This window comes from Tamandua tetradactyla, chromosome 6 (assembly GCF_023851605.1).
Source record: "Tamandua tetradactyla isolate mTamTet1 chromosome 6, mTamTet1.pri, whole genome shotgun sequence".
NCBI lineage: Eukaryota > Metazoa > Chordata > Mammalia > Pilosa > Myrmecophagidae > Tamandua > Tamandua tetradactyla.
In genome coordinates, this window is record NC_135332.1 from 2,639,722 (window position 1) to 2,659,842 (window position 20,121).

The 20,121-nt window shown below is 56.8% G+C and overlaps 2 protein-coding genes across 6 annotated transcripts; one reads left to right on the forward strand and one right to left on the reverse strand.

Annotated features, from left to right (window-relative positions):
• Window positions 1-10,588: 10,588 nt before the first annotated feature.
• Window positions 10,589-13,517, forward strand: MFAP4 (microfibril associated protein 4). Its single transcript, XM_077163448.1, has 6 exons — window positions 10,589-10,775; window positions 11,353-11,431; window positions 11,690-11,844; window positions 12,122-12,218; window positions 12,293-12,475; window positions 12,658-13,517. The coding sequence occupies exons 1-6, from the start codon at window positions 10,770-10,772 to the stop codon at window positions 12,903-12,905; spliced, it is 768 nt and encodes a 255-aa protein (XP_077019563.1). The 5' UTR covers window positions 10,589-10,769; the 3' UTR covers window positions 12,906-13,517.
• A 123-nt stretch (window positions 13,518-13,640) lies between these two features.
• Window positions 13,641-19,490, reverse strand: MAPK7 (mitogen-activated protein kinase 7). Of its 5 annotated transcripts, none has more exons than XM_077163445.1 (7): window positions 19,151-19,490; window positions 18,612-18,848; window positions 17,726-17,891; window positions 15,510-16,588; window positions 14,735-15,396; window positions 14,214-14,347; window positions 13,641-14,064 (listed from the first exon to the last, which is right to left on the reverse strand). In XM_077163445.1, the coding sequence occupies exons 2-7, from the start codon at window positions 18,841-18,843 to the stop codon at window positions 13,911-13,913; spliced, it is 2,427 nt and encodes an 808-aa protein (XP_077019560.1). In that variant the 5' UTR covers window positions 18,844-18,848; window positions 19,151-19,490; the 3' UTR covers window positions 13,641-13,910. The 5 variants fall into 5 exon arrangements, with proteins under 5 accessions (XP_077019560.1, XP_077019559.1, XP_077019558.1 ...); XM_077163444.1 differs by having other exon boundaries at window positions 18,612-18,944; XM_077163443.1 differs by having other exon boundaries at window positions 18,612-19,036.
• Window positions 19,491-20,121: the final 631 nt, after the last annotated feature.

Consider the following 20,121-nt stretch of genomic DNA (forward strand, 5'->3'; position numbering starts at 1 on the left):
AAGACACAATCAAGCAATAAACAACCAATTGATGATATTGTGAATTACTGATTATATATGTAGAATGGGGGAAAAAAAGATGCAACCAAGCGCCTCATTTATGTAAACCCCAGACGTGACTAGGGGAAAGAAGGTTCTGGGCCAACATGCCCTGAACCCAGAGGCATGAGGCTCAGGTATGAACTTCCTGGGCTGGAGTTCGGTACCCACCCCACCTCCCCACTCTCTCTTCTCTGCGCTACTCCTGAGTTCTAGCAACAGAACTTGCCCCAAATTATGAAAAAGTGGGGAGACACACCAAATCCCTCCTACCCAGCCTCCTTTTACAGAACCTGCAGGGTGGGAGAGAGCATGTACTCAGCCCAGACCTCCTGGAGGTTTGGCGTTGGGCCGGGTTCCCACGTCCATCTCCCCAGCACAGCCTTCCCATACGGCCCCATTCAAACTCACAGCCCCCCGTCCGCCTCCCCTGCTTTATTCTTCTCAGTAACTTGTGTTTGTCTTTCCCCAGGGGGGCGGGACATGCGGGCGTCCTGCTCACAGCTGCATCCACAGGACGTAAGGAGTGCCTGGTCCATAGTGGGTGCTCAATACACCCTAAGTAGAGGCAAAGATGAATGAATGAGTGAATGAGTACATGAGGAAAGGCTTCTGACCAAAAAGGACCAAAGAGATAAAGGAAGACATTCTTCCTTCTGTCCTGCCTCCCCCAAACCAGGGAAGATTTGCAAAGTTTTCCCTCCTGGTAAACTGAAAACCCAGTGTGTTCCACCTCTATTCTATCAAGTCTTTTCCACAGGGACAATTCCCAGAAATGGAAAGGCCCAGTCAAAGGTTATTCCGGCCAGAAACCTTGGCCAAATTCCCTTGTTTTCAGTTCTGTGAACTCTCTGACACTCACCACCTAATTGATTTTTCCCTTCTCTCTTTGGGGTTGGGGTCAGGAGATAACGAGCTGACTGTGTATGAAGCAAGATCTACGTACCCATTCTGGGAAGATCAATTACACACAGCACAGCAGAGGACGACAGCAGGGAATGACAGCAAATGCCTGCGGGGCCCTCCCTGTGCCCAGAAACACGACCTCTTGCTGGGCACCTCTGCCACTTCCAGAACAAGGCCTCCTCAGGCGGTGGGAACTGTTGCTAGAGATGACCTAGGGCCAACATTTCTGCTCAGGGCAAGATTAAAGAGCAAGTACCCCACCCCTGTTTGAAGAAGCGACCCCTCGTGCACTCAGAGATGGACTCTGGGTGTTGGCAAGTCCTTCTCTGCTGGCCACTGCCCAGACCGAGGGTCCCCCGCTCGGTAGGTGGGCGGGAGAGGGGCACAGGGCTGGGGAGTCCTGCAATGCCCAGACACTCCAAGCTAATTCCCCCTTCCCTGGGAATGGTAGTGGGCCGGGGCTGCCTATGATCTCAGATAAGGGACGAAGGGTCGGGTGGCCTTGGAACTGGAATCTGTCTCTTGGTGTCCGGAAATGCCCATTTCCCGGGGCTGGTTTCCATGGAGCACAAGCAAGATGTGGTCTGATTCATTTGCTCCCACACGTCCCACCCCTGCCCCGCCCTGTCCTCATGTCATGCAGCCCCCAAAGCTTTTCTAATCACTCTCATTTGAAAGATCACTAAAGAGGTCCTGTCTAATGTAGCTAAATTTACCCTCTCATCCAGTTCAAATCTTCACCCACTGCCTGGTTCAGGTCTGGCCTTTTGCTCAGATCCGGTGAGTGGGGAAAGTCCGTTTTCTCACTCTGTGTACCCCACTTCTTCCCAGCATGTCACCCCTCATCACAGCTTTCCAGTTGTCCATCACTGGCGCAGGCAGGGTGAGAGGTCTGTTTCTCACTCTCACTCTGCCACTAGCTGCCCTGTGTCCTGGTTGGTTTATGGGTACTGGCTTTCATGGGTCATGCTTGTGGATTCTTTGGAGAATCTTGTCCCTCACAGACATGTTTAGGTCCTGGAGGTGTGAAACCTTGCGTAAACAGGACCAATGAAGATGTTATTAGTTAAGGATCTTTCCAGTTGCTAAGACGATAAGGCGGAATTGAACCAGGGTGGGCCTTAAGCCACATACCCTGTGCCCAGTCCTTCTAAGGCACTGGGAATTTGAACACCATTAGTCGGTAAAAGCCAGAAGCCAGAGAGGCCTGAAGGAGGAGACCGAGGAGCCAGAGGACCCCTGTGATGGAGGGAGAGGTGAAAACGAGGAACCTCAGGATTGTGACCAGCAAGTGGCACAGACTCTGGATAAAATGTGGCCTGTGAAGAGCTGGTGTTGGACTCCCAGCCTCCAGGACCGTGAGACCATAAGTTCTGTGGTTTAAGTTGACGGGTGGGTGGTGTTTGTCCTAGCAGTCCAGGCAAACTGAGACACTTCCAAATCCCCAGGCGACAGGGACTTCCCCTCACCCACCCTCTCCCCATACACAAACACACATGACTTTCCCTGGGGTGGCTGGGGGGTGGGGGCAGAAATCATTCCCACTGTCCCTGATTCATCACGGATCCCAATGGGCCTTAAGTGGCCCCTATATCCTTGTGCTTATGAACGGTGACTGCAGAGCCCAGATCCCTGCCCAGACACTCTCTCTGAGGGTTCCTCCACCACGGGCAGCTATGGCTGGCATTGCCTGGCAAGAGGCAGGCCCTGGTTTTTTATGCTTCCCCCACACACCTGGTGCCATCTTCAAAATGTCCTCTCCACTCTAGTCCTGAGCAGCCTTTGGGGATGCACCCATGGGACTTGGAGGCGCAAGTAGTCGCTCCTTCTGGCGGGTGACTCCATCTCTCTTAGCGCCCCTCACTTGGCTTGGGCTGGGGGAATACACCTTGTCTCCCCAATAGCTCTCTGCTCCTTCAAGTTCCCTCAAAACACCCTCTCACCCCCTCTAGCTCAGGCTGAAGGTGGATTGATGAGGCCTGAAGCAGCGTGCCTCCCCCCGCCCCATCCTCGTTTACCAGCTCTGCTATTGCAAATAACATGCAGTGGGTTGGCTTCAATAGCACGAGGTCACTGCTCATGGTTCTGAAGTTAGGAAAAGTCCAGAATCAGGGCGTCAGCAAGGTGACATCTTCTCCCCAAAGTCTGGAGCCTTCTGGTGGCGCTGGCGGCCCAGGCCTCAGGGTACCTGTCCTGCCTCACATCACGCAGCGACATCTTCTCTCTTCTGTTCCGGGTTCCATTGGCTTCCGGATCCGATTTCCGGCCGAGGCTCCGCCCCAAGGCCTTCTCTCACCTGGCTTCCGGTTTCTTTCTCTGTGGGGTCGCGGGTCATCCGGCAAGCCCCGCCCCCCCGCCGTCCCGTCATGCAGTGGGACCATGCTACACTAGACATACATCCCCAGAAGTCCCGCCCACAGTCGGGCCTCAGCACGGGAAGAGGGTGCAGGTGCACCTGTCTACACGGGGCATGTGATTCACCCTGCCGGGAGAGTGTGGGGTCCTGTCACCCGCGACACACAGTTGTCCCACACATTCTCTCTCCAGAACCGCAGCGCCTGGCAGAACCAGGGCGAGGGCGGAGAGGCCCAATCTTTCTCTCCTCCCACCTTCTGAGCCCCTCAGGTGCCCGGATCCAGGGGCCATGGGCAGCAAGCAATGTGAGCATTAGAGAGGATGTTGGTCGGCGTCCCTCTTGCAGGCCCTGCATCCAGCCCCCTCCGATGGAACGGCCTCTTTCCCATCAGATCCTGAGAAGGTGGTGGCCTGTCATCAGCCTTGTGCCAGGAAACAGAGAACGTGCACATGAGAAGGAACCGAGGGGCATTTAATAAAAGGGCTGTTCTCAAAGGTGTGAGAAGGCAAATGGGGCCACAGCCCCAGGCCGGTAACCCCACAGCTCTCACCACCCCTAGACCAGAAAGGGTTTGTGGTAGATTCAATTATGTATCTCCAACATGCATCATCTTAACATGCATCACTAAGGGGGTGACCTCCTGTAACCAGGGCCTTTTGAGGATGGTACTATTAGTTAAGGTGAGGCCAAGTGAGTAAGCTGGGTCCGTGGGTTTTAATCCATCTTTCTGGAGCCTTATAAAGAGAACTGGGAAGTCACAGAAGCCAGAGGGAGAGGACATTGGGTGTGTGATGGGAGGCAGAGGTACCAGCCAAGGACACCCCAAGGATCGCTGGCTGCCAGCACCAGGACGCTAGAGATCCACGAGAAAGCAAGTCTTACCACTACCTTGATGTTGGCTGTCTTGTAGCTGCCAGGCCTCAGGTTACCTGTCCTGCCTCACATCACGGCTGCCAGGCCGTGAGCTGATAAATCCCTGCCGTTTAAGCCAGCCCGTGTGTGGTATTTGTCATAGCAGCTCTGGCAAACTAAAGCAGGGCCGGGGAGGAAGCATTTACACAAAATGGGGGTCAAGGGGCAGCATGGAGAGGCCACGTGGCAGGACCTAAGGCTGGTGGTTGAGGACAAGGCCAGCGAGCAGGCACCCGGCCAGGGGGGTAAGTACCAACGTGCCTCCCCTCTGCTCCGTTCCACCCGTCAGAAGGAAGAGGACACAGGTTAGCCTCCAGGGCCCAGAGCAGGATGGACAAAGGTGGCTGGAGAAGCTAATGAAAGCCATCCAGCACATGGCCCTCAAGCCCACTGTCCAGGGCATGGGCAGAAGGATCCAAGCAAGGCCAGCGGAGGCCCACCCCACACCCCAGAATCTGAACTATGAGTGCTCAGACAAGTCAGGGCCTGGGCCTCCTGACCACTGGGCAGTGGGACCTGTTTCCACTTCCCCAGCCAGTACGAGTTCCAGCCTCCCAGCAGCTCTGAGCCCCTTGAAAGCCATCCAGCACAGGCAGGCAGTCAGTGTCTACTTTGGCAAAAAAAGAAAAGCCCTGAGAGGAGCATGCTCATGCATATCAGTTGGGGTTCTCTATGAAGAAGAGAGTGGGCAGAGGCCGGCAGGAACTTGGAGAGCTTAGTTTAGGGGCTTTGCAGCCTGAGCCGTGGTCAGCAGCACAAAGGCTGGCCCAGGGAGGGCACTCCGGCCACGGCTGTTGGCCACAACCAGCCAGCACTGAGCGGGCAGAGCCATCTCTAGCCCCTGGGTCACCAGGCTGCAGCCCCTCCCCTCCATGGTCCCGCTTCTCCACCCCATGGCTCCCAAGCAGAGGCCCAGGGGTGCAAGTGACTGGCTGAACCAGGTCAGCGCCTTCAGCCTCCAGCAAGGAAGCCTGGGACATGAGCCTCCAGCCGCCCCCAGCAAGGAGGGAAGCACCCTGTTTCAGTTTGTTGAACTGCCGGAATGCAATATACCAGAAATGGGCTGGCTTTTATAAAGGAGACTTATTAAGTTACAAGTTGTGCTGGTTTGAAGATATTATGTACCCAAGAAAAGCCATGTTTTAATCGTGAGTCAGTCTCGTAGAGGCAGCAGTTTCTTCTAATCCTGTTTCAATATTGCAGGGTGGAAACTTTTTTTTTTATTATTAATTAAAGAAAAAAGAAATTAACACAACATTTAGAAGTCATTCCATTCTACATATGCAATCAGTAATACTTAACATCATCACATAGATGCATGATCATCATTTCTTAGCACATTTGCATCGATTTAGGGAAAGAACTAGCAAAACAACAGAAAAAGATATAGAATGTTAATATAGAGAAAAAAATAAAAATAATAATAATAATAAAAGAAAAGGAAAAAGAAAGAAAAAAAGACACAAACGAACAAACAAACAGACAAACAAAAAAAACTATAGCTCAGATGCAGCTTCATTCAGTGTTTTAACATAATTACATTACAATTAGGTATTATTGTGCTGTCCATTTCTGAGTTTTTGTATCCAGTCCTGTTGCACAGTCTGTATCCCTTCAGCTCCAATTACCCATTATCTTACCCTGTTTCTAACTCCTGCTGGTCTCTGTTACCAATGACATATTCCAAGTTTATTCTCGAATGTCGGTTCACATCAGTGGGACCATACAGTATTTGTCCTTTAGTTTTTGGCTAGACTCACTCAGCATAATGTTCTCTAGGTCCATCCATGTTATTACATGCTTCATAAGTTTATTCTGTCTTAAAGCTGCATAATATTCCATCGTATGTATATACCACAGTTTGTTTAGCCACTCATCTGTTGATGGATATTTTGGCTGTTTCCATCTCTTTGCAATTGTAAATAATGCTGCTATAAACATTGGTGTGCAAATGTCCGTTTGTGTCTTTGCCCTTAAGTCCTTTGAGTAGATACCTAGCAATGGTATTGCTGGGTCGTATGGCAATTCTATATTCAGTTTTTTGAGGAACCGCCAATCTGCCTTCCACAGTGGTTGCACGATTTGACATTCCCACCAACAGTGGATAAGTGTGCCTCTTTCTCCGCATCCTCTCCAGCACTTGTCATTTTCTGTTTTGTTGATAATGGCCATTCTGGTGGGTGTGAGATGATATCTCATTGTGGTTTTGATTTGCATTTCTCTAACGGCCAGGGACATTGAGCATCTCCTCATGTGCCTTTTGGCCATTTGTATTTCCTCTTCTGAGAGGTGTCTGTTCAAGTCTTTTTCCCATTTTGTAATTGGGTTGGCTGTCTTTTTGTTGTTGAGTTGAACAATCTCTTTATAAATTCTGGATACTAGACCTTTATCTGATATGTCGTTTCCAAATATTGTCTCCCATTGTGTAGGCTGTCTTTCTACTTTCTTGATGAAGTTCTTTGATGCACAATAGTGTTTAATTTTGAGGAGCTCCCATTTATTTATTTCTTTCTTCAGTGCTCTTGCTTTAGGTTTAAGGTCCATAAAACTGCCTCCAATTGTAAGTTTCATAAGATATCTCCCTACATTTTCCTCTAACTGTTTTATGGTCTTAGACCTAATGTTTAGATCTTTGATCCATTTTGAGTTAACTTTTGTATAGGGTGTGAGATACAGGTCCTCTTTCATTCTTTTGCATATGGATATCCAGTTCTCTAGGCACCATTTATTGAAGAGACTGTTCAGGGTGGAAACTTTTGATTAGAGAATCTGCGTGGAGATGTGGCACACCCAATTTTGGGTGTGGCCTTTTGATTGGATGAAGATGTGACTCCACCCATTCTAGGTGGGTCTTGATTAGATTACTAGAGTCTTTTTTTTTTTTTTAAATTGTTTTTTGTTTTTGTTTTTTACATGGGCAGGCATCGGGAATTGAACCCGGATCCTCTGGCATCGCAGGCCACCGTGGCCCACCCTAGAGTCTTTAAAAGGGGAAGCATTTTGGAGAAACCTTAGAAATTACAGAGCCAACAGAAACTTCATAGTAGAGCTGACACTTGGAGAACAGAGACAAGGATGCTTGGAGATGCTTGGAGCCCAGCAGATGTCACCATGAGATGTTAAATCAGAACCTGGAGAGAGCCAAGGGAAGCCAAGAATTGAAAGCCAGCCCCAGAGAAGCTGAGTGAGGAACCCCCACAGGAACAGAGGCTGAAAGTAACAGAGCCCAGGAGCAAGGGACCAGCAGATGCCAGCCACATGCTTCCCAGCTGACAGAAGTGTCCTGACCCATTGGCCTTCCTTGAATTATGGTATCTATCCCTGGATGCCTTAATTTAGACAATTTTATAGGCTTAGAACTGTAAACTTGTAACTTATTAAATTCCCCTTTTTAAAAACCTTTCCAGTTCTGGTATATCACATTCCAGCCACTAGCAAACTAACACACGTTTATAGTTCTAAGGCCATAAAAATGTCCAAACTAAGGCATCCAGATAAAAACACGTTGACTCAGAAAGGCTGATCTGGGAAGGCACGTGGTTGGTGTCTGCTGGTCCTTTGGCTCCGTTTCAAACAGCTTCCCTGAGGGTGTTTTCCTTCCGCATCTCCAAATGTCTGTCTGTGCCAGATCTGAAGCTTTTTCCAAAATGGTTCCCTCTTAAAGGGCTCTAGTAAGCAACCCCACCTTGAACGGGTAGAGACACATCTGCATGGAAACCACCTAATCAGAGGTCCCATCCACAATTGGGTGGGTCACATCTCCATGGAAACAACAACTTAGTCAAAAAAATCTCACCCAGTAATATTGAATCAATATTAAAGAACATGGCTTTTCTGGGGTATACAACTCCCCAACAGAGGAGATTCCCATGCCAGGGGGCCAACAGATAATGCCCAGTAACTACTATGTGTAACCTTTTCAAATATGTTGGATTATTTTCTTCAGATAGTATCTCCAAAAGAAGGGTCACTAATTTTTGGTACGCATCATCTAACTTTTTTCCCAAAGTAGTTAAACTGATTCCTAACCACATCCAGAGTATAAGAATGCCTTTTCTGCTGTGTGAATTTAATTGGCAAAATAAGATAGCTTGTTACTTTAATTCACTTTTTAAAAATCCAGTTTTATTTCTTCTCCAGAAGTCTTTGATACTTGACTTTAGGACATATTTATTGTTTTGATGGCTGATTTTTGTTATTTTCCTTCCTATAGTCTTGTGGCTAAAATGAGCTGGCATTTGATGAAAGGTGAAACATATAGGGGTCAGATTCAACATTAGGAAAAAGCAACCAAGAGGCTTACACTAGATAAAAGCTTCTGTCTCTTTCAAAAAAAAAAAAGCCTCGAGGCAGGCAGTCTGGGCTGGTACAGTGGCCCTGCCTTGAGGTGCCGTGAGCGACCAGCTCCTCTCTGATTGCTGTCCCTGCAATGAGCACTTCATCCTCACTGCCCAAAGTGGCAGCTAGGGCTCTGGACATCATCACATCTAGTGCAAGACAGAGGGCAGGACGAAGCATGACTCACAGCCCACCTTTACATTTCTGTTTGTATCTTATTTGCCAAAATTCAAAGGTGAGGCTGGGCAATGAGCCCAGCTAAAAGAAACAGGTTCTTCACTACAAAGGACTAAGGGAAGAAATGGACATTGAGAGGCAGCCAATGGTTTCTTCCACGACAAGAGTCGTGTTGAAGATAACCTATTCATACACAAGCGGTCTTGTTTATGAAGATGACAGCTAACATTTATGAAATGGTTACTAATTGTGGGCCCCGTCCTAGACACTTGCTCTCTATGACCTAATCCTGCATCCCTATGAAGGAGATGCTCTCATTATCCTCATTTTACAGAGGGGGAATCAGAGGCACTGAGAGGTTAGGTAACTTGTCCATAGTCACACAGCTAGTGGGGGGTGGGGAGCAGAACCTGGATTTAAGTCTGGCAGCTTGGTTCTAGGACCCCCAGACAGGGCTCAGACATCACAGAAGCAGCTCTCACCAGCAAGTACAGACTCAAGTCAAAGAGGTGGGCCTGAGCCAAAGCTGCTTGCTTATTTGGGGCCTCTGAGTATTTCATTTGTTCACCCATTTGATACATGTCCTTTCCCGGCACACGATCCTTTAGTAACCAATTGCCTAAAGCCTGTGTTTGCCATATCCCCAGCAGCTAGCAAAACTGTCGTGCCAGGTACGTGCTCAAATATGCATGCTCAGTGCCTGAATTTAGACTGCTCTGTGTGGTGGGCGTGGGGCCTGCAGAGAGGGGAGATGCATCCAAGTAGAGAGACAAGGAGGCCACCCCAGGGGATGCCGCAGGCAGAGCCCGGCGTGGCCAGTGGGCAGTTTATGAGTCAAGAGCAATAGGGATCAGGCCCTTAAGCCGTACCCGAGCCAGACTTCAACTCCTTTTCAGTCCAAGGCGAGGCATTCCGCCTTGGCCCGAAGCAATAGGGAGCCACTCAAGGTTTTAAGTAGGGGATGGCAGAGTCAGAGCGGCCATCTGGAAAGATTCACTCTGGGGGGCCTGCCCAGAGGCTGGACAATAAGGTCCCCTGGAAGGGGACACCAGGGCTCCAAGGAGGCCAGAGCAGAGGGTGGAGAGGAGGGCAAGGGGTCAGCCACAGGCAGACAGGATGAGACAGGGAGCGGCAGCCTCCACGGTGGGGGGAGCAAGAAAAGAAGTGGTGGGTTTTCAGGACATGAGAAGGGGAATGGGTGCAGAGGCCCTGGGGGTGGGGGTAAAGAGCCTGCGGTGGGGTGGGGGCGGAAGAGGGAGTTTGGAAGGAGGGAGAAGAAAACAAAAGAGGCTTGTGAGTGAGTGTGCACGCGTGTGTGCAGAAAGCCAGACAGATGGGCCAGGCGATTCTGTGAGAGGGGGTAAGGAGGGGGGCTGGGGTGGCCAGAGGGGGCGGGGGTGGCCGGGAGGGCGGCTGGAGGAGGGCCTTGGCTGGAGCTGGAGCAGACAGAGCACTTGGATGCCTGTGGGCCTGTGCTCATGGCTCAGAAATGTCTCAGATTTGCCAGGAGACTGCCTGGCCCCTGTTCCCCACCCCCCCCACCCCCAGCCCCAGCCCAACTCCCCCAGCAGGAGCCCTGAAGTTCTCCAGCCTTCCACACACCCCCCCCCCCAGAACCGAAGTGCATCCCCCAGAAAAAGGCTGATGAAACACACGTCAGGTTAGGAAGGGCAGGAAATAAACAGATGTCTGCAGGGGGGGAACATCAGGAAGCGGGAGACGGGCTGGGGCCAGCTGGGGTGCTGGGGGTGGGGAGCGACAGTCCAGCAGGGAGGGGGGTCGTGGAACGGATCCAGGGAGCAGTCTGAGCCAGCAGGGAGTTAACATTCTGCTCTAATGAGACCCAGGTGGTCCCCTGCCCGGCCCCCCGCCTAGCCCAAGGGCCCTACCTCCCCGCGCAGGGAGGAGAGAAGGGGAGGGGACAAGAGGGGCTCCTCCGCTCGAGGGGCGCGGTTGGGGAGGCTGGCTGGGTCCCAGCACATAACTGTGGCGGTTGCAGCCCAGGGCTGCAGACACCCAGTCCCTGAGCTGAACCGGCAGCATGAAGGTACCAGGGGCTGGGGCGGGGGCTTCTCCACAAGGGGGACTGGGTGGGCTCCTCTGCATGGGGGGCTGGGGGGCTGGGAGGGGGCTCCTCCACATGGGGGACCGGGAGGGGGCTCCTCCGCACCGGGCGCTGAGGGGGGGGGCTGGAATGGGGCTCCTCTGCACCGGGGGCTGGGAGGGGGCTCCTCCACATGGGGGGCCGGGAGGGGGCTCCTCCGCACCAGGCGCTGAGGGGGGGGGCTGGAATGGGGCTCCTCTGCACCGGGGGCTGGGAGGGGGCTCCTCCACATTGGGGGCTGGGAGGCTGGAAGGGGGCTCCTCCACACCGGGGGCTGGGGGGCTGGGAGGGGGCTCCTCCGCACCGGGGCAAGGACCCAGGTCAGGGGGGCTGTAAGTCATGGGGTGGGGGTGCTCCTGCTCCAGAAGAGACGGTGACGCTGAGGAGGAGGAGGGCAGACTAAAGGTTTCCGACACGGTTGGTGCGTGTGATCCAGGACAAATGCAAGAAGGGGCAGGGGGTGGGGGGACCCTCTGGGCTGGGGGGGTGGCTGCAGTGACCCTGATCCCCCCCCCCCCAGGCCCTCCTGGCTCTACCACTGCTGCTGCTCCTCTCTGCTCCCCACTGCTCCCCCCAGGTGTCCGGGATCCGGGGAGACGGTAAGCAGCCCCCACATCCACAGCCGCGGCCCCAGTGAGCGGGCTGGGTGGGAGGGCCTGTCCTGGGCCATCCTTCGCGGGGGCTCAGGCCTCAAGGGCAAGGCCCGGCTCTGCAGGACTGGCTTTCCTCTTCCACACATTGGGGCAGGTGGATGCGACTGCCTGGGGGCCCCACCTGTTGTGATCTCAGGGGACCGAGGCAGGCCAGGGGTGCTGGGACCTGGTCCGCCCCAGCCCCTTCCTCCTCTCTGTCCCCAGCCCTGGAGAGGGCCTGCCTGCAGCAGCCCCTGGACTGCGACGACATCTATGCCCAGGGCTACCAGGAGGACGGCGTGTACCTCATCTACCCCTCGGGCCCCAGTGTGCCCTTGCCCGTCTTCTGCGACATGACCACTGAGGGGGGCAAGTGGACGGTGAGTGGGGCCAGGCCAGGGCCAGGTGCTGCTTGGGCAGACCTCTGGGAACCTCGGTCTCCTCCTCTGTAGTCTCCACTGTGTGGACCGAGGCCTAGGGGAGCTGAGGGGGTGACCCTTCACCACCACCCTGGGAGGAGGCACTAAAGCCAGAGAGGGTGCTCGGCGTGCCTGTGGCCACACAGCACAGCAGAGCTGGGCCCCACCGCCCCTGGGACAGCGATCTCGGCATCACAGGGGCCCCTGACAGGCCCCTCTCCGCATCCTCCCGCTCTAGGTTTTCCAGAAGAGATTCAACGGCTCAGTGAGCTTCTTCCGGGGCTGGAACGACTACAAGCTGGGCTTCGGCCGTGCCGATGGCGAGTACTGGCTGGGTAAGGCGGGGCCCTGGCGCCGGGGGGCTGCCCCAGGGCGGGGTGCCCGCTGCCCACCCGCCGCCTCTCCCCAGGGCTGCAGAACCTCCACCTGCTGACGCTGAAGCAGAAGTACGAGCTGCGTGTGGACCTGGAGGACTTTGAGAACAACACGGCCTTCGCCAAGTACGTGGGCTTCTCCATCTCCCCCAACGCCGTGAGCGCCGAGGAGGACGGCTACACCCTCTACGTGGCTGGCTTCGAGGACGGCGGCGCAGGTATCCCTCGCGGGGGCGAGCGCAGGGGCCGGCGGCGCAGGGGGCGCAGCGGCTGCTCTCGGCCGTGGCCCGGGCCGGAACCCCCACCCCCGCCAGGCCGACTGGGCTCGGTGCCGCCCACTCCAGGCCAACCCCGGGGGCCCCGGCCCGCCTCGCCTCAGGGCTACCCCCTCCTCCGCCAGGTGACTCCCTGTCCTACCACAGCGGCCAGAAGTTCTCCACCTTCGACCGCGACCAGGACCTCTTCGTGCAGAACTGCGCGGCGCTCTCCTCGGGGGCCTTCTGGTTCCGCAGCTGCCACTTCGCCAACCTCAACGGCTTCTACCTGGGCGGCCCGCACCTCTCCTACGCCAACGGCATCAACTGGGCGCAGTGGAAGGGCTTCTACTACTCCCTCAAGCGCACTGAGATGAAGATCCGCCGGGCCTGAGGGGCTGGCCCCCAGCAGGCCCCTGCGCCCAGCTGCTCCGGGCTCCACCAGTGCTCCCTCCAAGCCCCGCCCCAGCCAGAGCCCCTGATGGGCCGGCTCTGCCCCCTGGGCACCAGCTCCTCAGGCAGGCCGAGCAGCGCTGCCCTGGGGTATCTGTCCCCCCCACAGCAGAGGCTGCGCTGCCAGCAGCTGCCTGTGGCTGTCCCAGCCCAGACCTGGCCGGGCCCTGTCTCAGTGGCCGAGGGCCAAGAGCCACATCCCTGGTGGCTTCCCTACAGTCTCCCCTCCATCCTCCATCCGTATCATGGCTGCACACCAAGACACCCTCTGGCTGTTCAAAGAGCATCTCCCATTCTTGGCCTCCCCTCCACAACCCATCCCCCTGTGGTGAGCACCACGGGCCCCCAACCCTATCCCACCTCTCCCCACCTGCTGCCCCTGGAGCCCAACGCCGAAACTGCATTTCACCAGAGCTGCTGCCCACCCCCCTCATGGCCACAGCTTAGCCAGCCGCCCCCTGAACCTGGACAGAGTGGGCAGGGGAAAAGTTCCAAGGGGATGGGGGCAGGGTGGGGAGTGCAAGTCTCAATAAACTTCCGAGACCAAAGGGAACCGCCTCTGGCTGCTGCCACAATGGAGCGTGTCTGCTAGGCCCCTGAAGGCAGGGACGGCCCTTCTTTGTTCCCCTAGTAACAGCGCCTTCCCCCGCCCACCACTCAAAAGAATGACCCCGAGTCAGGTGCTGAAGCCGTCCTTGTATTTCACAGGCCTCCTTTTGAGGACAAAAAGACTATATAAAAAAAAACAGTAATAAAATATAATACTGAAGAGAACTGCTCGGCCAGTCGGGCCTCCCGAGCCCGCCGGGGCTGGGTGCTGGCTCAGGTGGCTGCTTGAGGCTGCAGGTGGGTCTGAGATGAGATGCAGGTGGGCTGCCTTGGGTTCTCCCATGGGCCCTGGAGCAGGCTCCCCCCACCCTCGGGGGGCAAGGCACAGGCTGGGGGCTCAGGGCTCCTGCAGGTCGGGCAGGTCGGCCAGCAGCATTGGGGAATCCATCTGGATCTCACGCTGCAGAGACTCAATGTCCGCAGGGTTCATCCCATGGCCCTCCAGCCAGTCCGCGAGCAGGGAGGCTGAGAGCGAGGCTGAGTCCGCCTGACTGCAGTGGGGGCAGGGATGGGAGAAGCGGGTGCTCATCAGGCTAGGTCAGCTCCTTGGCCAACCCACTGCGAAGCCCCTCCAGCACCAGAGACCCTGCCCCCCAGCCCCATTCCACTTTGGTGCAGCCCCCCAGCCCCTGGCCCTTACCCATCCTGTGGCCCGTCAGCCACACCCATGTCAAAAGACTGGTTCAAGAATTCCTCCAGATCAAAGCCAACCCCGTAGCCAGCCCCACTGCCCTTTGGAGTGCCTGAGAACACAGGGGGCAGGGGGTCCTCCACCTGCAGGGGATGATGGCGGGTCAGAACACAGGTGCCAAGAGCAGGCTGCAGCCTGCAGGCCAGCTTCTCCCGAGGCCGCCAATGCCCCACCCAGGGAAGCCATGGCAGGTAACAGATTCGTCTCTGCAACCTCTGAGCACTTGCCAGTCACCCACTCCAAGGTGCCTCGTGGGCAGCACCTCGTCTGTCTCCTCACAGACAGGAGAGGCCTTCTGTGGGCAGGGATGAGTTCAGAGACAAAGCCCCACCCGCCTCTGCTTGCATGGAAGGACAGGCCAAAGCCTCTCCCTTCCCCCGATCCCCCACCAAATAGAGCAAGGACTTCCCAAACCCAATTTCCCTGGGCCTGGGTACCTGGGTCCCCACCTCCTAGGTCTCTCATCTCACCTGTGACTTGGACAGCTGCTGGGTGACCAGGTTAACATCTGGGGACTCTGAGATGGAGGGCTCAGGGAGACCCCCAGGATCTGGAGGAGGTGGGCCAGATGGGAAGTAAGGCAAGATTCCCGGGGCGCTGGGCCCAGGCAGCCCAGGAGCTGGCACGAGCGGCTGGGGGACCAGGAGGCTAGAGGGGGTGGCCTGGAGTGGAGTAGGGCCAGGGACGGGCCGAGGAGGGCCAGCAGGGTGAGGGTCAGGGTCAGGGGGTGGGCAGGCAGGCTGGGGTGCAGGACCCAGGGTGGAACCTGCAGGTTGAGGAGGGGGGCCCGGGGTCTGGGCTACAGGGCCTGGGGGAGTGCTGGTGGGCTGGGCTGGGAGCACTGGAGCAGCAGCAGGGGCAGGGACTGGAGCTGGGGGCCGGGCCATACGAGTCCAGCGCTCGAGCAGGCTGCGGTCATTGTCACTGAGCACCAGTCCGGCCAGGGGATCGGTGGAGGGGCCCCCCGAGACTCCAGCACCCCGCTCCTTGCGCTCCCGCTCCTGTCGCCGCTTCTCCCGCTCCTTGGCCCGTTCCTGCCGCCGTCGCCGCTTCTCCTCCCGCTCCCGCTGCCGCTCCTGGGCTGTCACAGGCTTCCGAGGCTCGGGGGCCTCCAGGGGGGCACTGGGACCATCTGCAGGGAGGTGGGAGGGGGGTACATCAGAGCCTGCAGCCCTGCCCACACCGAGAGCACCCGCCCCCCACCCCCACGCCAACCCACAGGCCAGGTGCAACATCCATGGGCACCTTTGAGCCGATTGCGCAACGACTTCAGCAGGGCGGCCTTGAGGGCAGCCTTGGTGTTATCCGAGATGGCGCCCTCTCTCTTTGGAGGGGCTGGCTCGCTAGCCAGCAGGGGTGTCTTGAGGGTCAGATCGATGGGATCAGGGGCAGGGCCAGGGCAGGGTGCTGGGGCTGGCGGGGGGGACTCCATGGCACAGTCCCCACTGGGGGCCCGGGGACTGGGCATCTCAACGTCGGGACAGCCAGGCTCACTGGCCACAGGCTGCAGTGAAGGCTGGAAGCGGATCTGCTGGCGGATGCCCTCACGCCGGGCATGGAAATCCTCGATCTCAGCCACGATGGCCTCCTTGATGCGCTCCCGGGTGAGGGCTTCCCGGTCGAAGGCGAAGTCAAAGGGCGGGGCACAGTCAGGCTCATCGTCGGGGTCATGGTACTTGGCCAGGAAGGGGTGGCGCAGGGCAGTGGCTGCCGAGATGCGGGTGCCGGGTTCGAAACGCAGCATGCGGCCCAAGAGAGACAGGGCATGGCGGTCGGCACCTGGGTACACCGTCTCCCAGGGCACGGGCTGGCGTGGCGGCAGGCTCTGGATGTAGGCCCGCACTCGCTCGGCACCCACCGCCTGGACCACGGCCGGGGATGGAGTGCCCAATACCATCATGATTAGCTGCAGTTGGTGCACGTAGTTTTTGCCCGGGAAGAGCTGGCGCCGGGCCAGCATCTCGCCGAAGATGCAGCCAACGGACCACAGGTCGATGGCCTGTGTGTACTCATGCAACGAGAGCATGAGCTCAGGGGCGCGGTACCAGCGCGTGGCCACGTACTCAGTCATGAAGTACTGGTGCTCGGCAGGTGAGGTACACAGGCCACGGGCCATCCCGAAGTCACCAATCTTGAGCTCGCAGTTCTCATTCACCAGCAGGTTGGAGGGCTTGAGGTCGCGGTGGATGACCTGGGCGGAGTGCATATACTTGAGGCCACGCAGCAGCTGGTACAGGAAGTAGCGCACGTGCTCCAGTGTGAGCGGCTGGGAGGAGTGGATGATCTGGTGCAGGTCACTCTCCATCAGGTCCAGGACCACGTAGCTGCAGGGTGGGGAGTGGTGGTGAAAGGAAAGGCATGGGCTGGCCCTCTCCTGTCCAGGGACTAGCCCCACCCTCACCACTGCACCTGTGCCATTCAACACCCTCTCCCCCAGTCCCCGTAGAAGTCAACAACATGGTAGGGAAAAAGAGATCCAGGTTCCAAAGTCTCTATGCCTTTGTTATTGTCATGGTGTGGAGGTTTTATGGACCCCAGAAAAGACCAGTTACTTAACGCTAACCTATTCCTGTGGGTGTAGACCTGTTGTGGGTGGGACCTTTTTGTTAATATTATTTCATGGAGGCCTGCCTCAGGGTGGGTCTTAATCCTGTTACTAGAGTCCTTTATAAAAGGATGAGTAACAAAAAGACAGAAAAGCTGAGAGAGGAAAAAACACAGACACTGAGAGAGAAAGGCCACTCAGATGCTCAGAAAGAAAACCACAGACGGAGCAGCCAGAAGCTGAAAGCAACAAAGCCCAGAAGAGAAGGGAGAGACCAGAAGACGTCGCCTTGACAGACCAGCAGCTGGTCTTTGGGGAGAAAGCACTGCCCAATGATGTGGACAATTCACAGCCTCAGAACTGTAAGCTGTAAAGCAATAAATCCCCATTGCTAAAAGCCAGCCCATTTCTGGTATATTGCATTTCAGCAACTTCAGCAAACTAACATAGTCATGAACTTGGTTAGAGCTTTTTTCTCCCTGGATCTAGTTTCCCCATCAGACAAAAGAGGGGCTTGAGTAAACTGGGTATAGCCAATAGGTTTTTGTTTGGGGGCCATATCCACTGTCTGGCAGTGACTAATTGAAGGACTATGAGGAAAACTGCAGAGCCTTGTCCACTTCCTGTAGGAAAGCGTTTGGTGATTGCTTAGTGATGCCTGCCATGAGTGTGGGCAGGGGCAGTGGTGGCACCATACTAGATTCACCATCCTGGACTAACTACCCTGAGTTCCTCTAACACTGTGACATCTGCCCCCTTACTGGAGAATATCAGTTTCCCTGGGCAAATCCCTAAAGAAGCGCTTGTCCCAGAATCATGGGAATCTTCCCAGCCTGCCTTCCCCTGGATGCTGCTGCCCTTCCAGAACCTCGAAAGTATGGCCCCAGCTCAGCCCTCTCCCAGCCCCGCTCCTTACACAGACTTGAACTCGCCATAGGGCACCGTGGGCCTCAGGATGTCCTTGATGGCAATGATGTTGTCATGCTTGAAGTGTTTGAGGATCTTCAGCTCCCTGAGGGTCCGCTTTGCATTGGTCACCACGTCAAAAGCATTCGGGATCTTCTTGATGGCCACCTGCTGGCCTGGGGAACAGGGAAAAGGCAGACCTCAGGGGGTGAGGTTACCCAGGGGAAGCTGTGGAGTGACGCCAGGTCCCCCTTGGCTTCTGAGGTGCAGAGAGCAACAGCGTCTGTTTACTGAACAGCTTACTACGTGTGAAACCTTGTGCTGAACACTTTACACACGTTATCAGATCTGATCGGCACGACTCCCCTACAAAGCAGGCACCAACAGTTTAGCTTACGGCCAAGGAAACCTGGCTCGGTAACTCGTTGGGAGGTTGTGCAGCTAGCCTGTGATAGAACCAAGAGGCTAATACCTGTGCTCGCTCTACTTCCCCACCCTCCATCTCGCACCTCACCTATCCCCCCACACCGATCCCATGCACCAGTCTGTGGCTCTGAAATCCATGTCTCTCACAGACACCAAGAACTCTCTGTGCTGGCCCCACAGGAAATGGCATTCTTCAACAGAGGAAGCAGACGTCTACGGGTGATGGCAAAGTCACCGGATCAGACACTCAGGGGGCTGGACCCGATGGATCCTGGCAGACAGCCGGCACCTAATCAATACTTGCTGATTTGCACACTGAACTCCATATCCCGATTTTCCTTCCAAACTGAGCCTGGCCGGGTTTCTCTCCCTGGGAACCGGCTTCCATACGTGTGAGAGGCTGACTCACCCCCTGTCCTGGGGGAAGAGAAGGGAGGCAGGAGGTGGTTCCTCACCCCAACCCGGCATACCCGTCAGGCGGCGGCGCGCAGACGACACCACCCCGTAGGCCCCGTTGCCTATGGTCTCGATGATCTCGTACTCGTCCCCAACGTCGAAGGTCACGTCGAAGGAGCGCGCTTTGAGCAGGGCCAGGTTCTTGGCCACCACGGAGGCTGAGGGGTGGGCGGGTTCCGCCTTCACCCGCCCCGGGGGCTCCGCGGCGCCATCCTCGCCGTCCTCCTCCTTCAGGGGCTCGGCCATGGCGTCTGCATGGAGACGCTGGTCAAGAGGGGCGCGCATCCCGTGGGCCTCAGTTTCCCCTCTGTGGGCTAGGTGGTCAGATCGGGGCATCTCCAAGTCCTCTAAAGCAAGGGGGTGGGGGGAAGGCCGGATCGGGGGTCGAAACAGAGCGGCTGGGCGCGGAGCAGACGGGTTACACCTGCGAGTTGGGGTCCTGAGCACAGGGTCAAGGGTTACACGGAGGGTCAGGGTGGGGAGGCCGCAAGCCGCGGCCCAGGAAGAAAGGAAGGGGCGGGGCACTTGGGGTTTCCCTCGGGTCCACACTCACCGAGCGGAGCCGCACCCCGACGCCTCCTCAGGGCTCCCGCAGGCTGCCAGGCCTCCCCGGGCCTCCCTTCCCCACGGAGGGGGATGCCGAGAGTCGCTCACTTATTCAAGGCCCGCCGCCGCCACCACCTCAGCGTCGCGCTCTGCCCGCCCGGCCCCCTAAACCACGCCCATCCAACGCCTAGCCAATCGCCAGGCAGTTTCTGGGGAGGGTCCCGCCCCTCCTACGCGTAGCGTCCAATCCGACGCTCCCTGCGGAGGAAGCCACTCCTCCCGCCTGCACGCGCGCGCGCGCGCGCGCCACTGTCCGGGTCCCCTGGCAGGAGCCGCCCGAAGGGTGTGTGTGTACCTTGCTTCGCGTGAGTGAGCCTTCGCCCGGCGTCGTCCCTGACGCATGCGCGCTGGAGTCCCAGGCGCGGCGTGAATGGAAGGCCACGCCCCCGCGCCTGCACGCGCCTGCGCGCATCTAGGCTCGGCGCCCTCGCGGCCAATCCGAGATTGTCCCAGGAGCTCAAGGGCTCGTCGGGCGGCTGTCGGGCGGCTGTCGGCCGGAAGAGCTGTGAGGCGTAGGACTGTTACCTTGGAGACGGGTTCCGAAATCCTCCGCCTTTTGGCTCCTGTTGACTTAACGGTCCGCATCGCCCCGGGGATTGTGAAGACCCCAATTTCTCGTTCCCCGGAGGCCGGCTCTAGAAGTCCATCTTTCCCGGTAGAGGCGGGAATCGCGGCGAGGCGCGTCGGGTCCAACCATAGAGGTTTCGGTCCTCCGGGCGTCTAGAGCGGCCGGCGGATAGCCGCCACTGACTTCCGGTTGCTGGGCCTGTCCGCACAGCTTCCGGCATCCTTGGGCCTCAGCTCCGTGTTCTGTTCTTTGCGGGTCGGTGCTTTCTTCTCTCTCCCGCACTTTGGGCCGCGGGCCGAGCCGTCCATCCTCAGAGACGTGAGGGCAACTGACACGCGAGAATACCGAGC

What these genes read in the sequence shown, in the direction of transcription:
- MFAP4 (XM_077163448.1), top strand. An exon ending in GTCCGGGATCCGGGGAGACG is followed by an intron (nt 11,432 to 11,689) that starts GTAAGCAGCCCC and finishes CTCTGTCCCCAG; the next exon opens with CCCTGGAGAGGGCCTGCCTG. An exon ending in CTGAGGGGGGCAAGTGGACG is followed by an intron (nt 11,845 to 12,121) that starts GTGAGTGGGGCC and finishes CTCCCGCTCTAG; the next exon opens with GTTTTCCAGAAGAGATTCAA.
- MAPK7 (XM_077163444.1), bottom strand. Translation starts at nt 18,933, where the DNA reads ATGCCCCGATCTGACCACCTAGCCCACAGAGGGGAAACTGAGGCCCAC. An exon ending in TATGGCGAGTTCAAGTCTGT is followed by an intron (nt 16,589 to 17,725) that starts GTAAGGAGCGGG and finishes CCCACCCTGCAG; the next exon opens with CTACGTGGTCCTGGACCTGA. An exon ending in GCTGACGGGCCACAGGATGG is followed by an intron (nt 14,065 to 14,213) that starts GTAAGGGCCAGG and finishes CCCCCACTGCAG; the next exon opens with TCAGGCGGACTCAGCCTCGC.